General features: G+C 38.4%; 1 protein-coding gene across 1 annotated transcript in view; it reads left to right on the top strand.

The window, feature by feature from the left end:
• LOC129096798 (CUB and sushi domain-containing protein 3-like) overlaps positions 1–27347 on the top strand; it is a 317998-nt gene that overhangs the window by 249123 nt on the left and 41528 nt on the right. The window contains 23 exon segments of the mRNA XM_054605442.1: positions 3384–3484; positions 4224–4292; positions 4457–4613; positions 6092–6283; positions 8531–8657; positions 8985–9187; positions 9640–9831; positions 11332–11470; positions 12079–12266; positions 13928–14046; positions 14817–14892; positions 15134–15250; positions 19424–19537; positions 19649–19744; positions 20149–20352; positions 20634–20758; positions 21225–21321; positions 23336–23440; positions 23554–23672; positions 24226–24295; positions 24886–25002; positions 25310–25519; positions 26380–26568. Of these exon segments, the coding sequence (XP_054461417.1) occupies positions 3384–3484; positions 4224–4292; positions 4457–4613; positions 6092–6283; positions 8531–8657; positions 8985–9187; positions 9640–9831; positions 11332–11470; positions 12079–12266; positions 13928–14046; positions 14817–14892; positions 15134–15250; positions 19424–19537; positions 19649–19744; positions 20149–20352; positions 20634–20758; positions 21225–21321; positions 23336–23440; positions 23554–23672; positions 24226–24295; positions 24886–25002; positions 25310–25519; positions 26380–26568 (3126 nt within the window).

Below are 27347 nucleotides of genomic sequence, written 5' to 3'. Positions count from 1 at the left end.
ATTTGATTTTGATATTATCTAACCTCCTGTCACGGTTTAGTGGTAAAATAATACATTCATCAAGGATTTCGGCTGTTAAGCTTCGAAAAAAAGTTTTTTAAGATTTGAAGACATTTGATATTTAGAATTTACGGTCACATTTTTAGCCACCAAGCATTGCTAATTGCAATATTTACAATCTGAAAGTGCATCTGTTCAAATAATTACAAAGCCATGTTTATCTTTAATCTTACAAAATGTCTTACCAGCAATTACTGAAAGTGAAACAGGGTTTAGTTTGCAATCAATTGTTATATACCTTCTCAATTATCTCCTGTATCAGAAACAAAGGTACATGAGATTTAAATTATTTAACAGAGCGTTGACCAGAAAGCCATTGAGCTGCTTAGTTGCTGATGTTGGGAGGTTCTTTGAAAAACAGAAGACTTTGTCCACATTGTGACGTACAAAAAAATAAAAGTTCTGATTGCTTTTCCTTTTAAGAACCTGAGCAGCTTCAGTTCAAAAGCCAGCAGATGCACAAGGCCAATTTTGTTTGCTTTAAAAAATATAGTTAAAGGAGATTGCACAACACAAATAAAGGTAAAGAAAGTGGCTGAAAGAGAAATAATTCTAATAATTTAGAACAGAAAAAGAGCATATCTAGTGTTTCTACTTCCCTCTTGGAAGTCAATTTAGACGTGAAGTGTACGCCTGTGATTCCTTTTAAACTGTGTTCCAAAAATGTTATTAAATACAGTGAACAAAACTGACACTAAACTGAATAGGACTTCCACAGACAGTAGTCCGTGTAAAAGCTACTGTTCCAAACTTGTGTTGAATAAACTGAAGTGAATGTGACAGATGAGGCAGAACATAGTAGGGTTTATGTTACGGCCCAGTGTACAATTGGCTGTACAGTAAGTTCCTGCGCCACATTGAACTCCAATCCATAATTAAGTAACTCAAGCAGTCTGTATTCTACAGTGGAGTGTAACAAACAGCAAACAAAAACATGAAATAAAAATCAGATGCAGTGTGCATGCATACAAATGGGAAAATGAAGAATCTCTTCATGAACCATACACTCGAGGCAACACAAACTGCAGTGAAGATGTATCCATTAGAGTAAAAAAAGGTTTTACCTTGGGTGGAATGTTTGTGTATATCCTGAGTTGAATCACTAAATAACAATGTACAGAGACAGAAGCAACAAGAAAAGAGCCTAAAGGGAAATAAGTGAAATAATTTAGGTTTTGAAAACATATTAAAATTTGAATTTGAATTTTAGATATGGACTCTCACGCATATATTTCAGGTCTTCTTACAGAACACATCCTTGTCTGTCAGGTTTTTAGTCAACAAAGAGAAAAACACACAAGTGGTCATGTCAGTGCTAATAAACCAAGATGAAAGTAACAAAAATGACAAAAAGAGAGAGACAAGGACTTGGGAAGTCGTGGGTTTGAATCTCTGAGCTCTCTGCCCCCTCCCCCTGTGTTTGTGTTGTGTTTCTCAAATGATATTCCATTAAAAAAAATGACAAGTTGTTCCTTGTCACTTGAAAGCCAACCATGGTCTGGATGTTTGGACAAGGATGTACATGTGTCTCTTCTGAAGGAGATAGAGGGGTTTCATCTTCTGCCATGATCTTGAACTGTAGTTCCTTGAAGGGGGTTCGTGGAGGGTGTAGGGCCACACCTCTTTTTCATCTGCAGTGCTATGATTGGCTAGAAGGCTTTCTGGTCTCTCGGTGTAGGACATTCCTGCATTTGTGTTCTCAGCTGAGTAAAAATATAATTTATATAGTATATCAGTTAAATAATGGAGAAGCACAACAGGATGAAACAGAGTAGAAGTACATATATTTAATTGCAATTAAACTCGAGTAGGAGTGAAACGTATTCTGTAAAACAACTACATTTAGTAAAATGTATAATAAAATTACTCAAGTTCTTGTAACGGAGTAAATATAACATGTTACCACCTTCCACTGTTCACAGGATTGTTTTAAGAAACACTATGTAAGGGACTGTGGAGCTATACAGGTGCAGAAAGACTTGACAATAAAAAAAAAAATTTGACCAGATATAGGATATAACATTACAATTTTGGATTGCTGGTGGGAATATTTTAAACAAAGATATTATTTTCAGCGTTGCATGATGTTTATGATGCCATTGTTTACGTCTTTGGCTCTTTGTCATCAACGTGCGAGGACTGATAATGCAAAGAGGTGGGATTGGTGTTGCGTGCCGGTGTCCTATGGTGTAGTGCGGTTTGCTATATTTAGTGTCTGTGTGATGTGTTGCACGATTAGACCAATACTGTGGCGTTTTGTAATATCTTAGCACTGCAAACTTTAGCATTGTGCTTTGTGTTTGCCTTTGTGTTTTTTATAAAGTAAGGGATGCACTTTGCAGGTTTAAAGTATTGCTTTGGTGGCCTCTGTTAGTGGTTTTACATGATGCTTTCTTTACCCGACTAGTCAGTCAGAGATACTGTTTTCATAAAGAGCTGTCCAGAAGGGAGTTTGAGAGTTACTAAAGAGGTGTTTTGCTTCTCAATTATTTTACATTATCGTCTATTCAGCATTAAACAGGAAAAAAAATGATGAGGAAGTAGAGGAGAAGAGGAAACTGGTAAGAAGCAGAATAGGAAGGTTGATTGAAGTAGAGGAGGGGTAAAGGAGGCACTATTCATAGAGAGGGAACAGAGAGAAAGAGCAAGAGTGAGCGACTTGGAGAGGGAGAGGGTGGAGAGGTAATTTTCTAAATGGAAACTGTAGCAGCGTGATTTATTGACGATATGACAGCTGTAATATGACTATTACACCAGTAGAGACACAGAGAGGAGGAGAGGGGTAGGAGGAGGGAGGGAGGGGAAAAAAGGGAGTAAAGGGACATAGATACGGTAGATAGAGGGCACATGTGAGAAGTGCTGGGAGCGGACTATCTTAAGGTAAATTAGCTTCTCAATTTTACTGCCTGCCCATTCTCCTCAGCTGAAGTAGGTGGCTGACAATACAGCTGTTTAATAGGGTTGTTAAGTTATACGCACACACAAGCAGACATAGACATATTCGTCCATTTATTGGAAAAAGAAAAAGAATCATCATTTTCTGTAAGATGAAACAATCTTTTCACTCTAAGGACAGACCGTGTTCTCAGTAACTGCTCACCCTTTAGACTAAAACTTTTAAATTGTAGTACCAAACAGTTTTAAAGAAGAAAAGAAAAGCTGAGAAAAGTGCGATTTTTTTTTTCATATGAGGTTCTTTGATGTGGGGCATTTTCTGTGGCATTATAAATGTTAATGTTTTACATCATTAGAAATATCATTTCCAATCAAACCATCCATGCATTCTTTTTTTTTAATGCTCTTCTTTCTGTAATTGTCATCAGCGGAGTGTGGTTCTTCAGTTATGAACAACGAAGGGATCCTTCTCTCTCCAAACTATCCGATGAACTATGACAACAACCACGAGTGCATCTACAGCATCCAGGTAACTAATCTGTACATCCTAACTAAGCGTAGTAGAGACTCTGTTTTTACAGGTGTAAAAATCAATATGAAAACTGGTGGAGGTTAATAACTATCGACAAATGTGTGTGTGAGTGGGTACATATTGTCTATGTTTTTACCTCTGTGGGGAGATCATGCTTATAATCGTGTGTGGGCATGGGTGTGTGTGTATCTGTCCGTCTGTCCATGGATAATCTCACATACTACTGTACATATCAGCCTTATATTTTCTGAGCTAATTTATTACTGTATGCTTATATCCTCATTTTTGAAAAACCTATTTTATTGTCTGTTTAACCTCTTAACCGGTAGGTAGGGGACTAAAGTGAACAACAACTGCTTCAGTAGCATTTCAGGCAATCGGCTAGGCAACAAACAACAAATACCTAGTCTGTTGTAGGCCACATTTTGGCCTATGTTGTGGCTCAAAAACTGACATCCATAATGTAAAAATGTTTGTGTGTGTGCAGATTAATTCCATACCCAATATATTATTATCCACTTAAATTAGGCAGGATACAAAATGAATGAATCCCAGTTTTTTGTTATCTTTGCCACCATCTTGACTGTAAAGGACCTGGGAGGGAAAATTCAGTGACTTTCAACTCCTCTTTGTTTGTGAGGGGATAGGGACACAAACCTGGAGAGGATCTTAACTTTACTGAGTGCACTTTTCTATTTGGTCAATAAATCTGATTTGGATTTCATGTTTACTCTAGGTGCAAGCTGGGAAAGGCATCAACATCTCTGCTAGAACCTTTCATCTTGCCCAAGGAGATATATTAAAGGTAAACACACATGCACACGGGTGGCTATTCTTCTGTCAGCCTTCTTGCAAGTAGTGATTATAAAACTCTCATTCTTTGGAAAACAATTGAAAACAATTGACCATCATTGGTTGGTTATTATGTCGTATTTGCGTCTTATATACATTGTGCTGTTGTTATTACAGATTTATGATGGTAAAGACAGCACCGCCCACGTTCTTGGAGCATTCACAGGATCTTCCATGTTGGGCCTGACGCTGATCTCCACTTCAAACCATCTGTGGCTGGAATTTTACAGTGATTCAGAAAGTACAGGGGAGGGATTCAAACTGGTCTACTCCAGTAAGTGCTCACAGCTAATTAGTATAAACTTTATACAGGCACATGAAAACCTGATCATGTGTGGCTGAATATACTTTATGGTATTAAATAATAATTATAATAATAACTCAAATTAGTTTGAATTTCAAACATAACTGCATAACCTATTTAACTAGCTAGCACAATAGCACTACAAACACAAGCTGGTATTGGTTAGATTACATTTCATTCCATTGTGTGACAATGGCAGCACATGAGAAAAAAAAGCTAGTTAATTCATTCACATTAATTCAGAGAGTGAAACACCAAAATTTGTGACAAATGTAACATACTTACAGAATCAATTTAACTTTAAATTGTTCTCATTTGTGAAACCATCACAGAACTGATTGTTAATTCCAACCGCCCAAATCCCAATCACAAGAAATGTGTCACGTTGGATTATCAAATATTTCAGAAAGCTCTGATTTCAGACGTAGGATGTTGTGTTAAAGGTGCATTCTGATCTTCAACAAAAAAGACACCTACGTTTGGCAGTGGCTTCTTTAATCTACAGTTGGAATTAGAGAATCATATTGTTTAAATGGAGTCATGCAGGATGATATACATAGCACTTTAAGAGGTTGAGCATTACTTTCTTACTCCTCTACACCTCAACTTTCTCATGCAGATAAAAATAATATTGCAAACGCAAACAGGAGAGCTTTGCTTAAAGAACGTTGCAGCAGCATGTTTTGTTTGCAGCTATAAAAACCTGCTTGATGCCTCACTAGGTTTATAGTTATGACGGCTGGAATTCAATAAAACTTCGAGGTGTGATTCAATGAATAATGCATGACGGTTTGAATTCTTATACATGTAGAACATATATAGAACAATTTCGAATGGGCAACTATTCAAACTAGATGTCAGGATGACGGCAGGTGTGTTCAGATTGCAAAACGGGAACAGAACAGCTTTGCAAATGGCCATTTTTAAATGATTTAGACATGCACCTGCTGCAGTCTTCCAGGAGATAACTCAAATCCTGACGCACCTCATCTTCCAGGTAATACTGCAGATCAAATCCTGGTTAGGGTCTTATGAGGATAAGCTATTTATATATCTCTTCATATCCCGCTCTCCAAAATTGTGCACATGGATAAACAGAATATTCTGAATATTACCATGGAAACTGAGCTTAGACAGACTGTGAAAAACAATATTAAATTGGATAAGGTGTATATGCTCCAGTATCGCTCCTATTATTGTTATGTCTTCTGTATTTTTTTCCATTTTTATTTTTTTTATTAAATCTGGATGAGAGCTTAACAGGATCTGTGATATCATGAAGCTCATAAACAGAATACTTGAGTGTGCCAGATATTAAGGGAATATTGTTGTTCATCTAAAACAAACTACTTCTGTTTCTCTTGTGGGTTCTAGATGTCCCTTATATTCAATTTTTTTTTTTTTAAGTACACACTATATGGATCTTTCTTTTCTTTTTCTCTTTCTAGGTTTTGAGTTGTCTCATTGTGAGGACCCAGGCGTCCCTCAGTTTGGCTTCAAGGTCAACGACCAGGGTCATTTCTCCGGGAGCAGCATCACATACAGATGTGAGCCCGGATACACTCTGCATGGAGCTACCACCCTGAAGTGCATGACAGGAGAAAGGAGAGCCTGGGATAACCCCCTGCCTTCTTGTATCGGTAAGTCTTTCGCTATTTGCAGCCTTCTAAACATTGAAAAGAGGTCCATTGAAAAGACCAGATGTATGCAGACACACAAAGGCACACACACACACACTCTCAATTATGGTATGGACCTTGAATAACACTCTGTAATAAGCTTGAGAGGGAGATGTGACGGGGGTTGATTGTTGCTTTGGCTTTCACTGATATTGCTGTATTTTGTGATATATATGATGCGTGGTCCATACCGCTGCTATCAACAGACATTATTCAATGCTTTTGTTGAATAGCTGAATAGTTACCCATAGCCTGTTAAAGGTATTTGGCAATTTAAAACAAAGATTTTGTCACCTTTGCTCATTTCAAAAATCAAGAGCAGAATATATATTTTTGAATAGTTATCAACATATTTCAACTGTGCTTCTCTTTTGAGTGTTTTTCCTTTATAATTTTACCATGCCATCAAGTCGAATTATCAAATTTACCCAAAACTGCTTTTTAAGTAGCAGGAAGCATTACTGTAACAACTCTTGCTCTACAATACAGAACAGTTCACTTGATGCTTTATTCATTTAATAATAAGGAGAAAGCTGGTGGTGGCCAATTTCCTTTGGCATCGCCTTTAAGACTACACACTGTTGCAATTTTAGAGTCTCAATGAAAAGCCCATTTATTCAAGACAGAGGAGTGTGCACAAACACACGTACAAACGCAAGTTGATTCCACCTCTTTGTATTACATTTGTTTCTCTGCTTATTTCTACCCATCATTTATGTCATTCATACTCTATTGATATCCATCTGATAAACCTGTTTGTTAAAACTATTCCATAAACACACTTCAATCAAATTGGATTTTGCTACAAACTATTGTATCAAATGGCCGGCCATTTTTTGTTAACGATAAAAACCAACGTCGGAAGCAACTACTCTTTGGGTATCGACATATTTCTAAATATTCCATTATAACATCATTGCCTTTCTAATTCAGTTTCATTCATGGGCTTCAAACTGATGGGAAAATAGAAACCACAGCTCTGAATATTGATGTCAATAAGTCATTAGCGATCTTTTACTGGCGAGGCGTTATCAGGGCTCCAGAGCTCAACCACCTACGTGAACACTCACTCACATATTCATCATTATGTTGGCATATCACCGACATGAATACTTGTCAAACACGCTAAAATGTCTGGATTAGACTGTAATGCAGAAAGTGCTTTGATTTTAATAATAGGCTACTTGAAGCTTATTTGGAGACCCTCCTTCCCAGTAGGTATTTGGTTGAATGATTTCATTCTCTAATTAAACCCAAACAAATGCTAAGCCTGCACAGAGTGACACTTAAAATGGCTGCAGCAACTGTGCCCCAGATGGGAGCAATAAGCATACCAGCATGCCCAATGTTTTAAGGACCTCTCTTTTGTCACCGCTGCCTCTGAACTTTCTGATTTTGGAGTCAGCCTAATAAGTCTCTCTCCTTCTCACTATCAATAATGAAAGACTCATAAAACCACTGGCTGATATTCTCTGACTTTATATTCAAGCAGTGACACACCATGACCTCAGCTAACCTCCAGTCTTAATATTATATTGCTTCTTATTATTACTCCGTAGTGTTTCCTTCTTTTCTCCCCTTGGTTCTCTCCTTTTCATCCCTCTTTCTCCCATTCTCCTTTCTGGTTGTTTTTCCCATCCCAACTCCTAATATTGCTCCTAATACTCAAGATAATATATTCCGGTGACGAAGGGAGGGGAGCCTGAGGGAGGAGGAACATGGGGAGGGAGGGGAAGCAGAGAGGGGATGAAGATTGTGAAAATATATAAAGGAGAGAGACAAGGGGAATTGTTTTCTGTTATATAATGTGCAGTGGTTTCTTAAGGAATGAATGCAGCATCAGCACTTTGTCCCTCGCTCTCTCTCTCTCTGCGTGAGAAAGAGTGAGAAAGACAGAGGGACATGGATAAGGAGAGTTAGCTTCTTTCCTAATCCATTTGTCTCTGTGGTGATCGTTTAATCACTGCTCAGTGGCTACTGAGGTGTACCTAGTGGATCTGATTGCCTTGATAAACAATTGCCACTGACAGATAACTGGTTGACTTATACATCGCGTACACACTTAAAAACAATCCTCAGTGGTTTTGCTGAATTGATGTTTCTAACTATGTCATAATTGTGCTAATTGAGATTCAATACAGGGACTTTTCTATGTTGGTACATATTAACAGTCTTCGATGTGTCTTACCTGTGTGTTGTGTACTGTAGCGGAGTGCGGTGGTCGTTTTAAAGGCGAGTCTTCCGGGAGGATTCTGTCCCCTGGGTACCCTTTTCCTTATGACAATAATCTGCGATGCACCTGGACCATCGAGGTGGACTCAGGAAACATTGTGAGGTAATGTGGACCACCAAAACCCTTTCCAATTGTAAGGTTAAAATAACAATGTCGGCAATTTTAGTGCACAATGTTTTCAATTTCTTTATTATATAATTATTCAGATGAAATTATCTCACTCAGGTTATTCAAATCACCAACAACAAAAAAATTGTAAATCATTAATAATAATAGTCTCTCTTTGGATGCCTTTAGTCTTACACAAGGGAGACTGATGCAAAGTTTTAAAAGTTTGGAGCAGACTTTAAGAAAATGCTTTTCTAATTTCATAAAGAGATAATGTTTATGTTGTTGACAATATTTTATTTTGTTTCATGCAAATTACAGTCTTCAGTTCTTGGCCTTCGACACGGAAGCCAGCCACGACATGCTGAAGATTTGGGACGGACCACCTGAGAATGAAATGTCTTTGTCAGAGCTCAGTGGGTCTCTGCTCCCAGAGGGAATCCACTCCACCCTGAACATTGTCACTGTTCAGTTTGAGACGGATTTTTACATCAGCAAGTCAGGATTCGCTATTCAGTTCTCAAGTAGGTACCGTAATATGCAGAACTAATGTACTAAACATTATTTAAATGAGAAAAGTTGTCAAAGGAGTTTTCCTACTGTTGTTTTTAAAGATCCCTGTATCATTTTATTTACATACTGTATGTCTTTAATGTGTGTATACTAGTTTTTCAAAGTGCTAAAAAGGGACCAATACTGTTAAAGTTTTTTTCTGTGACTCTAAATATGTTTTCTAATGTATCTTAATTTGACAAAAAATTTGAATGTATATCATTTTCTCCTTGAAAACCTAATTTGACAAGCCACAAATTATCTTAACAGGTACTTTACAATACAGGGCAGCAAACAGTTACTTGAAGTAGTTCAGATTTTATGCACTGAGTTAACGTGTTCCAGTTTGACACAAGACGTTTACAACTGCCCATCCCCTTTCTCCCCCTTTGGCTCTTCTTTCTCCCTGTCTCTCTCTGTCCAGGCTCAGTAGCTACAGCCTGCAGGGACCCCGGCGTACCAATGAATGGCAGTCGTAGTGGAGATGGCCGTGAGCCGGGGGATTCTGTGTCCTTTCAGTGTGACCCGGGATACGAGCTCCAGGGGGACGACAAGATCACCTGTATACAAGTGGATAACAGATACTACTGGCAGCCCAGCCCGCCTGTCTGCATAGGTGAAAAGTCCAGCTTCCATATATTTACAGGGACATACAATAGACGTGCCGCATACACAACTGCAGTTGTTTAGGGCCCAGTACCTTGCTCAAGGACACGTCTGTGAGTGACTTGTAGGAGGGCTGTGTTAAGAAGACAATGTTTAGTGATATGACCTTGCTATGTAATTACATAAAAACAATGAAAATTATGTTTAGTGATATATTATATATATATATATATATATATATATATATATATATATATATATACAAGAAATATTAAGTTTTTCATCCTGCATGGTTGAGCTTGAGAAAATACTAATTTTATGGAATTTCAAGCCATTATTTATTTATATTTCTTTTTATTTAATTTCAATATCAATATCAACTTCAATATCATGCAACATAAAACACCTTCAAACAGTCCTGTACGGAGGGCTTTTCTTCACTTTTCTTTTCCATTTTCAAGTACTGCTCACATCAGAACATTTAGACGGTCAAGTACAACACAACTGTCAATGTAATTTGCCATTTTGCTGTTATATATTCCATTGTGTAGACTTGTTTCAGTCTATTGAGTCCATTGGGCTTTTTCTAGAAATCAGTAAAAGTATGTTTAGTATATATCTTCGGGGGCGATTGGTTTCCCCGTCGCTCAGAGGTCCCTGCGGCCGATCCACCCGGTCACAGCTTTTTTCTGTCCTGGCCCCTCAGTGGTGGAATGAACTCCCCACTGACGTCAGGACAGCAGAGTCGCTGCCCATCTTTAGGCGCAGGCTGAAAACTCACCTCTTCAAGAAGTACTACCCTGAGCCTTCCTCGTAGCACTTATTGCACTCGTATTAGTTGTTGCACTCTCTGTATTCGTATCAGTTCGCTGCACTTATTGAATTCGTATTCGTTTACTGCATTTATCCTATTCGTAGTAGTTTGTAGCACTTATTATATTCGTATTAGTCTGTTGCACTATACTTTTGCTCTGGTTTATGCTTTAAGATGCTTGTTTAAGAAAGGAGATGCACTTATGACTTCTGGTGACTAGTAGTTCTCTTGAATACCTATGTTGAATACACTTCCTGTAAGTCGCTTTGGATAAAAGCGTCTGCTAAATGACTGTAATGTAATGTAATGTAATGTAATGTAATCTTAGGTTTATTGTTGTCAGGCCTTTTCGCTATTGCTGCCCACCATGCTCCCTCATTGATCAAAGGAAATCTAACTTACCACCAACTGACATGGCTCTTGACTGCTCCTCCCAGTCTCTCTCCCTCTAACCATTGCCCATATCTGCAAAGTGTGCCTAATCCATTTATTCTTTACTTTAATAGTATTCCAAAACTTATTATTTCGGAGAGCTAAGAATGTCAGACTTACAGTATGCCCTGGGCTGAACTCTGTTCTATCTGGACCCGTCCAGTCTCTATTTTGTTATTTATCCATTCTATCACAGCACTAAGTTGGGTTATTTTAAGACTTTATTAGAATGAATGTGTATCTTTGCTTGTGTTCTCGTCGTAGCTCCATGTGGAGGAAACCTGACTGGCTCCAATGGATTTATACTGTCTCCTAACTACCCACATCCGTACCCTCACTCCAAGGACTGTGATTGGCTCATTGCTGTCAACTCTGACTACGTCCTGTCACTGGCTTTTATTGGGTAACCTTCTTTATTACGTAACAATCGTGGTCAACCTACATTTTTTACAGTAAAACATTTAATTTTCCATGGTGTCTTTGCAGCACAATGTGCTTTTTCAGGAATGCTCAACGTTATGTGGACATTTTTACCTTTTGGTGCTCGAGAGGAAGTTATTGCAAAAGTTATTAGGATTTATCTTCTTGCAACAATGGATGTCTATCTGGCACATTTTTGATTATTTAGGGCTGTTAAAAAACATTTAGACTCATTATCAGTTGATGGGTTTGTAACTACCATGCTTCTTGTATTTATTTTGTAACTTACAGAAAACTTTAAATTTAAAACTGTTAATGGCAGCTTCTGTTTTTACTGTTATGTGCACTTGAAACCCATTTGGAAACACGATACTGTTTTTCTAAAACCATTCAGTGTTTTGAAAATCTGCTCTCAGGAACTTTCTGCACAGGCTTTCTTGTATTAAAAAACGAAAACTGGTAAATAACCAGGTTTCTAATGAAAACTTAATCCTTAAATTTCAGTGTTGACTATTTCTGTGCCCCTGTTCTCCCCATCTGCTTCCCCGATCTCTTTTCCCTATTTGTGTCTTAATCTTAATCTATCTCTAGTTTCAACATCGAGCCAAACTATGACTTCCTGTATATCTACGATGGTCCGGATAGCAACAGTCCTCTGATTGGTAGCTTCCAGGACAGCAAACTCCCAGAGCGGATAGAGAGCAGTTCGAATACCATGCATTTAGCATTCCGCAGTGATGGGTCTGTTTCTTACACTGGCTTTCACCTGGAATACAAAGGTAATATATTCTCCCAATAGTCCCTCCATCCTTATTTACTGTGTTTAGAGCTTGGATGGCTTCAAAAGGCACAAGAGGAAAACAGCACAAATGCCATATTTAGTATTCTCTGGGAGATTCAGGTTGGTTTGAGAATCTTGGGGACTTTTTCACAGCACAGACACATTTCTTATCAGTATCATAGTTAAACTCATCGACAATATATTCACAATTACCAGCATTCAGTCGGTCAATATCTAACAGCTTATGTCTTGGACTAAATGTAGCCTGTAATTAAGCTCAACACTTGTACACATTTTCATGATGATATGATATTAGTTTTTAACATTAGAGGGCCGTAAAAATAAAACAAACAACATAACTGAAATAGATACATAACTAAATTAAGACATTACTTACATTACTTACACAAAAAAATGAATGAATAAATAAATGAGTAAATAAATAATAGGTAGAAGGTTTATTTTCCTTCCTGTTCATAGCCAATAAGTCATGACTCAAACTTTGCCCCTTTCCTCAGCCTCTTCTAATTCTTCAGAAATATCTTCATAAAATAAATAAACGTTCCCAAATAGAATCAAAGGCCTCAATTTTGCCTTTAAGAAAATATATATGATGTTTTCCATTTAGAAGCAGGGACACATCTATCTTAGCCACGGGCCCAAGTGAGGTTCCCTTTATTTTTACAATACAAAGCTGTGAGATGCTTAGCATGCAGGAGGCACATTTTAATTCAAGCTTTATTTTTTCGTTTCATGATGGGATTAGTTAAATAAAGTCCTAACATAAATAACCTGTGAAGAGGTCATTTTATGCCTATCAGCCTACCTTCTGCATGTGATACTTCACAGAAAAACTCTAATATCTCCCCAGTTAAACAGCGTCCCTTTCTTTTCCACACTTAATACATGTGTCCTGAATGTTATTGTTAAAATTATGCTGTTCGACTGGAGTTATAAATGTACGTATTAGCCCGTTAATTGTATTAGCTGTGTAAGAATCGGGGAAACTGTCACTTGAAAAATTATTTTAATATGCTGTATCATGTCATGTAATGACATCATGGGCTGTTTTCTGTCTTATCTGTTTTTCATAAGCAAGGTAAACTTCATCAGATGTCTCCAGAACGAGTTTAGAATTATTACATTTTCACATTGAACAAAGAGACTACTGATTTACCCCAAATCTCTCAATACAAATTTTAATGCAATTAAGTCCTTCACAATGACATTGTGCATCATGCTGATTTTAAGATGATGATCACCATAACGTCCCTATTGAATTAGTGTTTGCTTAAATAGTCTCCGAAGGGGTGAGTTTTATTCACTTGCACAAAAGAATCAACATTGACTTCATGTGGACTCAGGAATTAAGTCTTGAGCTGATGCAGGGTGGCCGCTAATCTTTAAGGAGCCATAATTTACTAGGTTCATGTAGCATACAAAAGCCGGGGGATGAAGTTATCGTACTTGCACCATCTCTGGCAAATGCAGCTAAGTCAAACAGACTGTTTTAAAGGCCAACGTAGTGACTGCCTCATTTAATTATGGCTTGTGATGTAGTTATTATTAATTTGACTTATTATTTATGTGTGCCTGTCGCTTTTTCTTTGCCTCAGCCTCTCTCCAACTTATTCACTCTTTCTCTTTCTCTTTGTCCAGCCAAGCTGAGGGAATCGTGTTTCGACCCAGGTGTTGTTTTGAATGGGACCAGGCTGGGATCCGATTATAAGCTTGGCTCTACTGTCACCTTCTATTGTGAGGCTGGATACGTTTTGCAGGTACATGGGATGGATGGACAGGATGGATGGACAGATGAAGGAGTTGGTTGCTTGGTTGATTGGTAAAATAGGTGGTTGGTTGGTTGTTTGATTGGTTTATTGTTTGATTGTTTGTTTGTTGTTTGATTGGTTGTTGATTGTTTGTTTGGTCGGATTGATGGCTTGTCAGTTTGCTGGTTCCTTGGGTGATTGTTTTGTTGGTTGGTTGGTTGGTTGGTTGGTTGGTTGGTTGGTTGGTTGGTTGGTTGGTTGGTTGGTTGGTTGGTTGGTTGGTCAGATTGGTGGGTGGTTGGTTTGTCAGTTAAATGTTTGATTGGTTTCTCATAGGGCTGTTCATGGGCCATAATTTGGGGATACAATACATAACATGATACTGGGGTTAAGATTCAATATGTTGCGATTTCTGCAATACTTATTATAGTGCAATTATTTTAACCTCCAAGTACAAAAAACACACCACCATATGCATAAAATATGATACAGTGTTTTTGAAAATAGTAAACATACAACAATATCAATATCACGATACTGAAGTGTATTTATTTGTTGTTGTTTTAGTTTTTTCTATTTTGTATGTACCCATGTCTCTGAAATAAAAGTTGAATATGTATTGATATTTTCATACACCCGTAGTTTGTGGACGATTGGTTGATTTGTTGGTGGGATAAGTGGTAGGTTGGTTGGTTGGTTGGTTTGTTGGTCGGTTGGTTGTTTGCCTGATTGGTTGGTGGGTTGTTTTTCCTACAGTAAAAAAGTTTTTTTTTCTTTAGGGCTATTCTACACTAACCTGCAGTATGGGAGATGACGGCAGACCTGGATGGAACAGGGCATTGCCTAGTTGTCAAGGTAACACACACTAAAATACAGAAAGGAATAAAACATCCCCATAGGCACAGCTTTATGGGACAGTTCACCCCAAATCAAAAATACATATTTCTTTATAGTGATATTTATCAATCTAGTCAGTTTTGGTGTAAGTAGGCTAGTTTTGGAGATATTGACAATAGAGTTGTCTGCTTTCTCTCGAATATATTGGGACTATATTGCTTAATACTTTATGGACTATATGTGTTCTATCTGTCTCCAGCTCCCTGCGGAAGCCGTTCTACAGGAACAGAAGGGACTGTTTTATCTCCAAACTTCCCCAGAAACTACACAACTGGACAGACCTGTATCTATTCTATATCTGTGCCTAGAGAGTTTGGTAAGTTGATGCACACACACACCCATAAAATAGTGTACACATGCTATTGCATTTAGCAGGATCTTGTATGAGTGAATATCATCTAAAAATATTTAACTGAATTACAGTCAGTACCTGTATGAATCTATTGGGTTTGCTAGTGAAAATTACAATAGAAAAACAGGGACTATTCATTTTTTTTTCTTTATTCTTAAAAAAGCTCAAATGCAAGTGTGTAATGCTCTGAAGTGTAGTTGAAGAGACAACAGTGGAGAACGAAACCTGTGATCACAATATTCGTTGACGTGTATTCTCCTAGTGTTCTTTTACTCAGTAAAAGAAAGTCGCATGAAAACTTCTTTGATTTTTTTAATGGGGAAGCTTCCCGAAGGACATCTTTGTGTTTTTTACACCACTGAAAAATGAGTAGAGATATTACGCATGATCAAAGTATGCTTGCTGGCCCTTTATTTGATTGCAGGTCAGCGTTTCACCATTGAAGTGACATTTAAAGATGAGGCTGTTTTTAATCTTGCTGCGTTTGATCGGAGGTGCTTAAGCCAGACATAAATGGGACATTATAAAGATATGAATATTATACAGGATTCTTCAAATTAAGTAAGGCTGTGTTGAGAATATGAGGGCATTAGTGGAAATGAAGGCCCCTCTGGTCATGACCATGGTTGGAAAGTGTGCTGTCAGGAAGTAATTTGATAAAAATCACTGATCAGTCAGTCTGTTGGAACATTTAATGTCAATAACATATTATTAGTTATGTAAATTAAATGTCTTTAGAAATTTACAAAATAGAGGGTTGAATTTAAAATGTATTTAACTGTGAATTAACAGTGTTTCAGTTCATGTAATTTTATGCACATTTTGAAGCATGGCATTAGAAAAGCTGTATGAAAACGGCAAAATTCGATAAAACAAAAGGAGTTAATGTGCTAAATGTGATATTGAACACCTTTGCTTAATACATTCTGATGTAGTGAACATTTAACTCACATAACTGATCAGCTTTTTGTGTTGTCAGCATTTTCGCAGTTATTCCCATAAAGTGCAACATCAAACATGGCCAATATTAGCTGACATTAAGAAGGACTCTACTCTGTTTACTGGCAGATTACAGCCTTGTGTAGTCTATAGCGCCAACTTCTGACCAAACTGCACTGTAGTCAAGATTATTTGCTCAAACCAGTGGATCGCAACCCACACCTAAAAAGCAATTGTTTTTTGCAACAAATCAAAAGTTTGCTTAATTTTTCTTGACAACTGAATGTCAGCAGAGCTACTGTCAAGTTAAGTGTTAAAGTTCATTCTTGACATTGGAAATAGTAGTTTGTTTGATGAGACCATCCCAATTTAAGACCACTTACTAGCTTTTTCTGGAGCTTGGAGTATATGTGAATAGTTTGACACTGTCTCCATTAGCAAATACCAATGAAAGCTCCAGATTAAGCTAGTAAATTGATATTAAATTGGGATTGTGTTGTCAAACTATCAATATCATTTAATTTTCATGATGTGCAAATTTACATTTGTGTCTCTAATCTCCGTTCACATATTGGCATCTAAATTATAGGTTGATTATTAGAACGTTGGGTCTGACTTGAGCTTTTACAATCAGTAATTTGTGAATATGATGTCCAATTATGCCCTGTGGTGTTGTGAATAAATAGCAGCTTTCCCTGAGGCTGTTGATGGTTGCTGTCTCATTATATTTGCGTAGCAGCTTTTGGACTGTCAGCTAACATTTGGTTGACCTACATATTGTTTAAGACACTCAGACAGCCTCCCTGAACCTCCCACACAGAGCGAGAGACAGTGGTGGTTTTGTTACGTTGTGCTTTTATAAGCAGCTGTCATTCTCCAAAAAGGAAAGGATGTCTATAATTTGTGAACTCAACAGGAGTTGGAGGTTACAGGCTCAAGGTTGCAGTTTTGTCAGTTTGATGACCAGAGAAATTGGAAACAAACCATTGGGCTGAGCGGTTAATGATGTTTCACCTTTCAAACAAATGGCTCCTTCAGTTTTAAGACCAGGTGGGGAAAACCCTTGGCACTACCTCCTGTTGAATGAGGACTTGGCTGAGGACACCCAGTCAGGCAGCTCATCAGGAGGCATGGCAGCTCCACAGGGATCAATGCCCAGGTTTTCTCCATCTGATGTCAAGAGCTGAAGCTGAAGCCTTTGAAATGATCAGTGAAACATTTCAACCATCTGATAACGAGTCCAGTCCACTTTTCCCGAAAAGGTTACTCCCTGGTCGATTTAACAGATCTACCAGGTGTGCGTGACTGCAGTGCAGCAGAGGGATTTCACTACCAACAAGCCCTGTGGTTAACACAGTGTGGGTCGGCACTGCTGTGATCATTTATCTGTGTGTGTGTGTGTGTGTTTGGTTTGGTTGGTCTTTTTGTGTTGGTATGTATATATGTATGTTGTTCTTTCTGGTTATCTCAGTATGAGTTAAATCCACTATGATATTTTAACAGCGTGTAAGCCATTCCCTGTGTGTGTTAATGCTTTCTGAGTCTGTGTGTGAGTGTCGATGTGTGTCCTTCTGCACAAAATCTGTGCCGTTTTGAAACGGTTTCAGCTGTGCACTCCTCCACCTGCTCTGCAGCCTGTCAATATTACAGCAGGGCATGATGGAAACCTTAATCACTCTAGTTTCCTTAAAATCTATACCCGCTGGGTCCTTTTACGTATTTCTGCTGACAGGCAGAATCTTGTAATTTTTTATGACCACTCAACAGCATTCCCTTGTGCACATCTTCATGTACGACCATGGCATGGCTATAAGATACAAGTATAAGAGGTTAGATTCATCTTTCTCTTTCTTGAAAATGTTGTCTTATTGGATTCTTGTTCACCTCCTCAGGGACATTTGTTTTGCTTAATTATTTTAAAAGGGAAATGGGGTTTAATACGCAAGCAGATTATATTTTGTGAGTCAGAGCAATGTTCAAGCAAATAGTGGATCATGCTTTGAAAGAACTCCACAGAGAGAAACAGCCTTGTTCAAAGTGACCAGTGACCTTACAGCCAAATATCCTTGGCAATGTTCTGATTCAATCCTTTACACCTCAGCCTTTGGCGCCAGAGAGAGTGCGAGAAATGGAAACTGATGTGTGTGTGTGTGTGTGTGTGTGTGTGTGTGTGTGTGTGTGTGTGTGTGTGTGTGTGTGTGTGTGTGTGTGTGTGTGTGTGTGTGTGTGTGTGTGTGTGTGTGGTCAGTGAGCTGGCTTCATTGAGGCTTAAAAAAATGTAATTTATCCTAAAGGGCATTTTTCCATGTGACAAATACATTTTTATTTCGACAAGTAGGCATTAAGTTTTGCATCTTCAAGGAATACTACACCCCCAAAATGTTCATTTATACCACAATTACTCACCCCTTGTTACCATACTTTGCTTCTGCGGCAACAGCAGGTCAGTCGGGACATCTATACATGTCAATCAGTGGTAACCATTGTATGAGCGCTGTACAGAGAGACTCACATGCACTAAAATGCACGCACTGACGGCCTGGCTATGTACACAAAGCACAAAGAAAACTTGCAGTACGACACAAACAGAGTGAGGCAACTCTGTGATATGGGGCCTCAGGCTTCATGTGGACCCTCTGCTGGTACCTGCCACTGAAGCTGCACAGTAAAATCCATGGTCTAGTCATGGTTCATGGCCACTGCAGCAGGCTTTTTACCTTCCATCATCCTGAAACAGACTAAAACATGGGTTTAGGGACATGAGTTTGACAGGTTACCACATATGCCTTTCTTCCACTCTACCTGCTTGTAATACTGAAGAGAAGACAGAAAGAAAAATATCTTGCCTTACTGACTTAAAGTTTCTTGCCCACACCAATATTTCACACTCGCTGACAACACTAGCCAGCTTACTAGGAGTGTAAGTGTGGGGTTGGTGGGTGTTGGAGGGTACTGGCGCATGATGATGATAAGGTAAGGTGATGACTATTAAGTGTCCTCATATGTAATTTTCTGCCAATAGTTGGCTTCAAATAGAGGTTGACACTGCAGCTTAATACAATTTAAATTAGGTTTTGCAGGTTAATTTTATCATCGGAGGGTCAGGCGCAGACAGCGGCATGGAATAATAATTTGCCACCACTGAAGTGTGGTTAACTCATCTCTTTATCCGTTTTTTTTCTCCCATTTTGTCTCCAGTCCTCTTCGGACAGTTTGTGTTGTTCCAGACATCTCTAAACGACGTGGTGGAAATCTATGATGGACCAACCCAACAAAACACATTACTTTCTTCTCTCTCAGGGTCCCACTCTGGTAAGTATCCACGGCTGAATAAATGGATGGACAGATGGACAGATGGACGACCTGAGCCCTAACCATTTACCTTTCTTCTGATCTTGTCTCTCTTTGACTCTGTATCCCAAGGCGAGTCTCTCCCTCTGAGTACGGGAAACCAGATAACAATTAAGTTTACCACAGTCGGTCCAGAAACTGCAAAAGGATTTCACTTCGTCTACCAAGGTCAGCTGGTCACAAGTAGCCAAAGTAGTAATTAAAATGATTGTTATTGTTATTAGCGGCCATTTTCACAAGTAAATTACATTTATTAGGGTTTTGCAGAACAGTCTTGTATTCTTCATGTCAGAAGTTTTATACAGATCTCCCCACAATAGAATGAAAATGTTGTGCTATTTTTACATACGATGCCACAATTATTATAATTTTTTATGTACTTAGGTTTTTGTTTTTTTTATTGTTTTCTTATTTTGTATTCATAGTTTTATTTAATTTTATTCAGAAAAGCCACATTGAGCTTAACATATCTTTTTTCAGGGATGTCATGGCAATAACAATACAGTTGGCATTTCTGTCGCTGTTTTTATTATTTTTTTCAAACGATTGTGGTGTCTTCATTATTTCTGCAGCTGTACCGAGGACCAGCTCCACCCAGTGCAGTTCAGTCCCTGAGCCGCGCTTCGGGAAGCGTCTCGGTAATGACTTTGCAGTTGGCTCGATGGTGCAGTTCGAGTGCAACCCTGGTTATGTCCTGCATGGCTCCACGGCCATACGATGTGAGAGTGTACCTGACAACCTGGCACAATGGAATGACACCCTGCCAACATGCATAGGTAAATATGAATCCAAACAAATAGTCATAAAGACAGTAACATCGTAAGATGCATTACCAGCCATACAATGTACTCTCCACTTTAAAACTTTTCAAATGCAGATAACATTTCAATGTGGCCAATTCCTAACCCTTACTATGCCAAAGCTGTCATCCAGGCCTCAGGCTCTTTGGTCTCCTCCTCTGCAGAGGAAGAGATGGTACAACAGCCTTTTTTTTTTTGTCACTTGCAGACAAAGTGTGTTTTTTTAACTTCTGCCTCTCCTTTCTGTTCTCTCCCAGTCCCCTGTGGGGGTGTGTTGACCTTTCGACGTGGGACCATCCTATCGCCTGGATATCCAGAGCCCTACGACAACAACCAGAACTGCGTGTGGAAGGTCTCCGTTCCAGAGGGAGCTGGAATACAGGTAGCACACCTCACACGCTGCTTCCCGGCTGACCTATGTATCATTGGCTTAAAAGCTGAGCAGGCAGGATGTCAAGGAAGATAAGATATTATTAGAGGGATGAATGGATGGATAGTTTGTGAGACAGGGACCATCCTGAGCTGCCTAGATAGGATCTAATTGTGAGAGATAATGCCTGAATGCGTGTAAGCTAAACTGCTCTCACGGACAAATACAAAGGCAAAGATGCCTCTGACAGAAAATGGAGTCTGTCACACATATTTGACAGACACTTTACTGCATTACAAGTACAGCCTTGTCTCACATCTACGTTTATGTTGCTTAATGGATTGAGTTTTACTTTCTTTTGGAATTTGTTCATAAAAAAGGAAATTGACCATTGTATCAAATGCAGTTGAATAACATTCGTAGATGCTTTGTTTATTACAAATTCTGTCTTTTTCTTCCTCTATGTCCGTCTGTCCAGATACAAGTTGTGAGTTTTGCCACTGAGCATAACTGGGACTCTTTGGATTTCTACGATGGTGCTGACAACCACGCACCAAGACTGGGCAGCTACTCTGGTAAACATTTTTTTCTGTATTTTTTAAAGCTCCTACTGAAAAAGTTAAACCTACTGTATCATGGCCACTCTTGCCAAAAACTAATATGGAAAAATGACAGTGATAAAGTGTGAAACATTTTAGCCAGTAACGGTCATTATATTATCATAACTATTAGAACATGTAATTATTTCCAACTAGAAATATGGTAAATCATACAATCTAGAATTGATTAGATATAGAATTGGTTGCAAATGCTAATTTGGAGTTAGCCAGAAGAAATTGCTGAAAACATTCAACTAAGAAAGGCCACAAATTTGAATATATATAGGGAATATACATTTTGCTTTTAAAGGGAATGCAACATTCCCTTTAAAAGCATTCATACTCTACATAACAAAATTTAGGGAAGAAGAAAAACTCCATTGTCTCTATCCTGATCAAAGTAAATGTAGCTTGAAAGTTAAATACATCATGACAACTGCAAAGAAGAACATTGTATGTTGTCATGATATTTTGCTAAGAGTGCAATTAGAGCTAAACTGGTCCCATTCTGAGTCCCAGCAGGAGCTGAGGAACGCACTCAATGACACCTGCTTGTTTATCTCCTTGGATGACTGAAAAAATTGCTAATTGATCCTCTTACAGTCTATTTCTCTACTGGAAATATATATTCCCTGAGCAACTATGACATGAGGTGTCACACACCAAAAGCAATAACATTATTCACATTTCACATTTCTTGATGCTCCCAAAATGTACTGCACTGTGTCACAGGCTACACCTTTAGGTTCACTTTAATGAGAAGAGCTTGTGTTTGATATTTACTGATTTCCAACAATAAAATTATCGTAAAAAAATTATAATCCTTTATTGCACGTTTCATTTTTTATAATTAATGTAAATAATGGTGTTGTATATTTCATGAATACATGCAGAAGAACACCACAATTCTCTTCTCATTGTTTTCTATTGAAATTCTAACAATAAAAGTGTGTCCAAATATACAATGGAAGTTCCTGTGCTTCAGCAACTCATATTCAACCAAAAGACAACTGATACATTTTCTACGGAAGCAGAGTGTGCTACTTGTGTTTAATAATCTATGGAAAGGCTTGACATCTGTATGGCAAACAGGATAAGAGATTACATTATTGGCAATGAAATGACAGGACTGTATTTCCATATAAAATGTCATAATGAGTAAATACATGAAGGGAGATACAACTGCTGGTTAATATTGTCATATATCCCAAAGTAACTGTAATGGTTAAATCCACGCAGTTAATTATTCATCATCATTTATTATTTTATTATTTTTTTATTTTCCATTATGGTAATGATTATGATTTTCTCTGGAAAATGAACACGACCAGCAGGGGGGCCACAGACTGTTCAAAGATCTCCTAATTAATTCCCCTCACAACAGGCAACCAATAACAGCCGTTGGCCTAATTCACTGTTCATTCAGAGGAATGTCTCTTTAACTTTGATACGTTCGCTGACACACCTGCTGCTGTCTGTCAAGAGAAGCTCACTGGCCTCTATGAAAACGTTAAAACTCCACAGGTGGTTATTATCAGAAGACGCTTTTACCACTGCTGCATCTTCAAGCAAGACAATGACATTTCCATTGACTAGAAGATTATACTTTAATATTCCTTTACAATAAAGTGCATCATCTAGGACCCTGACAGAATCACCCTGTTGCACGGTGCCAGCTTCGCTTCAGTAGTGCAGTACCCGTGTTTTTTTTTACTTTGTACTTTCCTTTGCCACGCTAAGTAGGTCAAGCCAACATTTGAGAAGTGGTTTCAAATAAAACAGATGTCTCATATAAAAGTAATTCCCTACTCCCTCCTTCGAGAACACTTCACAAACAAAAAAAATAGAAAATGTTGGTTTGGGAGGCCTTTGTTGTTTTCTTTGCTGTCAGATAACTAAGATCTTTTGCCTTTAAGCCTCAGTTGGAAAGTAAAAAAAAAAAAAGTGATCATGGTCTTCTGTTGCTCTCTTCCTCTCTCCTTGCTTTTAGGCACGACCATCCCCCCTCTCTTGAATAGTACATCCAACAACCTCTATCTCAGCTTCAGCTCTGATATTAGTGTCTCAGCTGCTGGTTTTCACCTGGAATATACAGGTAACATATTTGTTTTGTACACAGCTTTATCTGTGTCGTTTGCTATTTATGTATATATACACATACTGATGAATTAAACTTTATAACCATGTTTTTATCACATTTCTCACCAGCTATTGGTCTGGAGTCATGTCCAGAACCGCAGACACCAAACTATGGAATAAGACAAGGAGACCGATTCATGGTGGGAGACGTAGTACAGTTCTCATGTGAACAAGGATACTCTCTTCAGGTAAAAATACAACTTGTCTTTCAGCGCAAATTCAAACAATATTGGAGCAGAGCCATTTCAGATACACGGAGAACACACACGCACTACATATTGTAGTTTGTTTAATGCAAAACGAGAGCCAGATGTGTATGTGAAAATCATTAAAGGCTGCTCAGCTTTTCTGAAGTGCCGCCGTTCACTCTTTTTATCCGCTGGCTGCACACACCAAGAACTATTTAAACTATGAATCAGAAGGAAACTCCGCTCTCAGGTGGTTTTCCTCAGCTCTTACTAAACATACATCTCTGGTGTGGTTTGCACAACTCTTGAATAATGCATGCCTCTGGAACGGTCTGCCCAATTTCTGCGGAGTACTGTATATGGCTCTAATGGAAGTTTGCCTTCCTTAAGTGTAATATACAGCTCTGCATTACTACAGCTCCACAGTATTAATATAGATCATTGGCGAGTAGTTTAAAAAATATACTTCTAAACGCAGTTATTTATTAACTATGGAAATGTCCCAACTGTTGACTGATACAGTAATAGATTGTGGTTACTTTTACATTTCTAGGGCAATGCTCATATCACCTGCATGCCTGGACCGGTTAGAAGATGGAACTACCCTGTGCCTCTATGTCTTGGTAGGTGTCCTCCTACAAAACACATATGCACACACACATACACACATGCAGCCTGGATGCATTGAGATATCTGCGAAACTTCAGTGCCGCAGAAATGATGCAATGAGTCTCCATGGCCTACCCTGACTGTCTGGAAAATAAGTCGTTTGATCAATTTGCTGTTTTGTGATCAGCTGATTATTTAGTATTCTGTGCAGAATATGATTAAGCTTTTAAACTGACGCAAAGCTAAGTCAGAGTCTGTCATAAGCATGCAGGGTGTGTGCCAAAGCATCAGCATGCACTGAGGCAAACTGGAGGAAACAAGCCCTGGACACACATCTATTTGCACAATGGTAATTTATTCAAGAAGGGTTTTTATTAAAGACTCCGAATATTAATGTGTTATTCAAAATGATGCAAACTGTCAGGTTGAAGATACTCAAGTGTTGGTTCAACAGCAGCATCTTAAAAAAAAAGAAGTAGTACTCTCTGGGTTCTGTACTCTGTCATGTGTTCCTTTTAACACTGAACCACTGTTTCACCTTTTTTCTCCCTTTCTGTATTATGTGTGTGTGTGTGTGTGCGTGTGTGTTTGTGTGTGTCTCCAGCCCAGTGTGGGGGGTCTATGACAGAAGTAAGTGGAGTGATTCTAAGTCCTGGTTTCCCCGGCAACTACCCCAGTGGATTAGACTGCACATGGACAGTCAATTTACCTGTCGGCTTCGGTAAGATACACTGTCAACTTTGAACTTGAGTTAGAAACGGTGTGTGTGTGTGTGTTCTTTTTTCTCCATTTGTCTGTGTTCTCTGTTTTCTCTGCCCTTTTCATGTCCCCTTCTTCATGGATCTATGTTTATTGACTGATTTATTCCATTGATCACATTGTTTGCATGAATTCAGTGTTGGTGGCCTTTTTCCACATCTTTGTTGAGTGTCTGCAGGTGAAGCATCTACAAATGTCTTTTTATTGCCAGATGTTTCTGTCAATAAAAGGTTTTGATAATCATTTAAAATGTCAAAAACTTTTCTCAGGTATCCATCTCCAGTTTCTGAACTTCTCCACTGAGGCGATCCACGATTACTTAGAGATCCGCAGTGGAACGCTGGAGATGGGCACGGTCATTGACCGGTTCAGCGGTCCGGTCATCCCCAAGCCTCTGTTCAGCACCACCCACCAGACCAGCTTCTTCTTCCACAGTGACTATTCACAAAACAAGCCAGGGTTCCACTCCACATATCAAGGTAAACGTTGTGTCTCTACAAGCTCCTCTCTGACATCTTGTGTACGCTGATCACTTGCTAAGTAAAGAAAACAAAAGCAGATGTCTGTCTCTGCTTTTGCTTTGCTGAACACAGGAGTAGAAACATTGTGTTTGGACTTAATTACTTTTCTAACTTCATTTCTCAGGAGCGAATAACAACAATAAAAATGTTTCTTGACTCCTGAGGCACTTGCCAAAAAATTACATCTCCAGGCCCTTTTTCTGGATTCATTTCCGTGATGAGTTCAGTTTTGTATGTATTCTTTCCGACACTCAAAAGGTTTTGAGTAGTCTTATATGTATTATGACAAATCTTGTAGATAGCCCAAATGTGTTACGGTTGATTCCATTAATGTGCAAATTACTTTGGCTGATGAATAATACCTTTTATATCATGACAGGGGCACGGCCAAAGTGTTTTAAAACAGGAATACGACTGTGAACACCAGCAGTTTTATTATTTCCACAACTATTATTTCTATTAATGTTCGTCTTTTCTTATTCACGTCTGTCTTCAGTCACTCCTGTTACTTTGGCTGTGAAAAGATACTGTGACTAGAACTGTCAGATTTAATATGAGAGTATTTGGCGACATTAAAATAACAAGTACAAACTTCTTTGGTGCACGATACCCAAAAAGTTGTCAAAAAGTTTGCACTATTAATTTGTCTCTAGAAGTCTGCAGCTAAAAATGTTTGTATCGCTCCAACATTTTATATGTCAGTGTTATTTTGGCTGCAGATTGCAGTGGGTCTTTCTCTTAAACCAGAGGAATTCTGAGTTTCTTCAGTGGTAAATTTGAATATTTTTCTTGACTGACATGGATTATTGTCTCTCAAGCCTACCAGCTCCAGAGCTGCCCAGACCCTCGGCCTTTTCGAAACGGCATTGTGATTGGCACAGATTTCAGTGTGGGGATGACGGTGTCGTTTGAATGTCTGCCCGGATATTCTCTTATCGGAGAGGCTTCACTCACATGTTTACATGGAATCAGTAGGAACTGGAATCATCCACTGCCGCGATGTGAAGGTAATACTGAAGGTACAGAAGGTACCTATTACGATGTCAAAGGGTCTGTGTTTCATACGTTTACAGCTAGAGTTGAAAATCCCCTTCCTGTATTGGGAAGTGAATACAGACTGTGTTGGTCACTTCATTGCTCTTAGTTCAGCTAATATATCACTATATGTCACAATAAATCATAGCTGTTGTGAAAACTGATGATGTAGTTTCATATTGTTGCTCACTTACTCTGTCAAAGCAATATTCCATTTTTTAACAGACTTATCATACTCTGAGCTAACTATTTAACCTGTACAGTGTTTTTATTTTCTTTGATATTTCTTTTAGAGTATAACCAGTTGATATTAAATGTTATGCTGATAGAAAAATAGAGAAAAAAAAACAAATAAAGCAATTACAGCAAGTCAGCACAAAAAATAAATATGTTCCTTAGTAAGTTGAATGAATAAGAAAACCCTAATTACAAGGGACGTTGTTATTATACCTTTCCAGCCATGAAATCATATCTCTAAACAATATTATTCTAACTTTATGCCACGTAACTGCACAGTGATCCAATTTTTATTTCTTTTCCCTTTATTTTACGGCTAGACTTTAGAGCACTAACACTCATTCAAGGACCCTTAATTTAGAAAACTGTAAGTATTCCATCTCGTAGCTCTCAGCTGTGGTAACATCACACTAATGATGAGCAACACCTACACTCCCGAGGAATACCTGTGCTGTAGAACTGAAATAAAACTGTAATGACAATTTATTAAAGGTATTAAGCTGTTATCCAGTGG

Source organism: Anoplopoma fimbria, chromosome 10 (assembly GCF_027596085.1).
Source record: "Anoplopoma fimbria isolate UVic2021 breed Golden Eagle Sablefish chromosome 10, Afim_UVic_2022, whole genome shotgun sequence".
In the NCBI taxonomy this organism is placed as follows: Eukaryota; Metazoa; Chordata; class Actinopteri; order Perciformes; family Anoplopomatidae; genus Anoplopoma; species Anoplopoma fimbria.
This window is presented reverse-complemented; position numbering and strand designations above follow the sequence as displayed.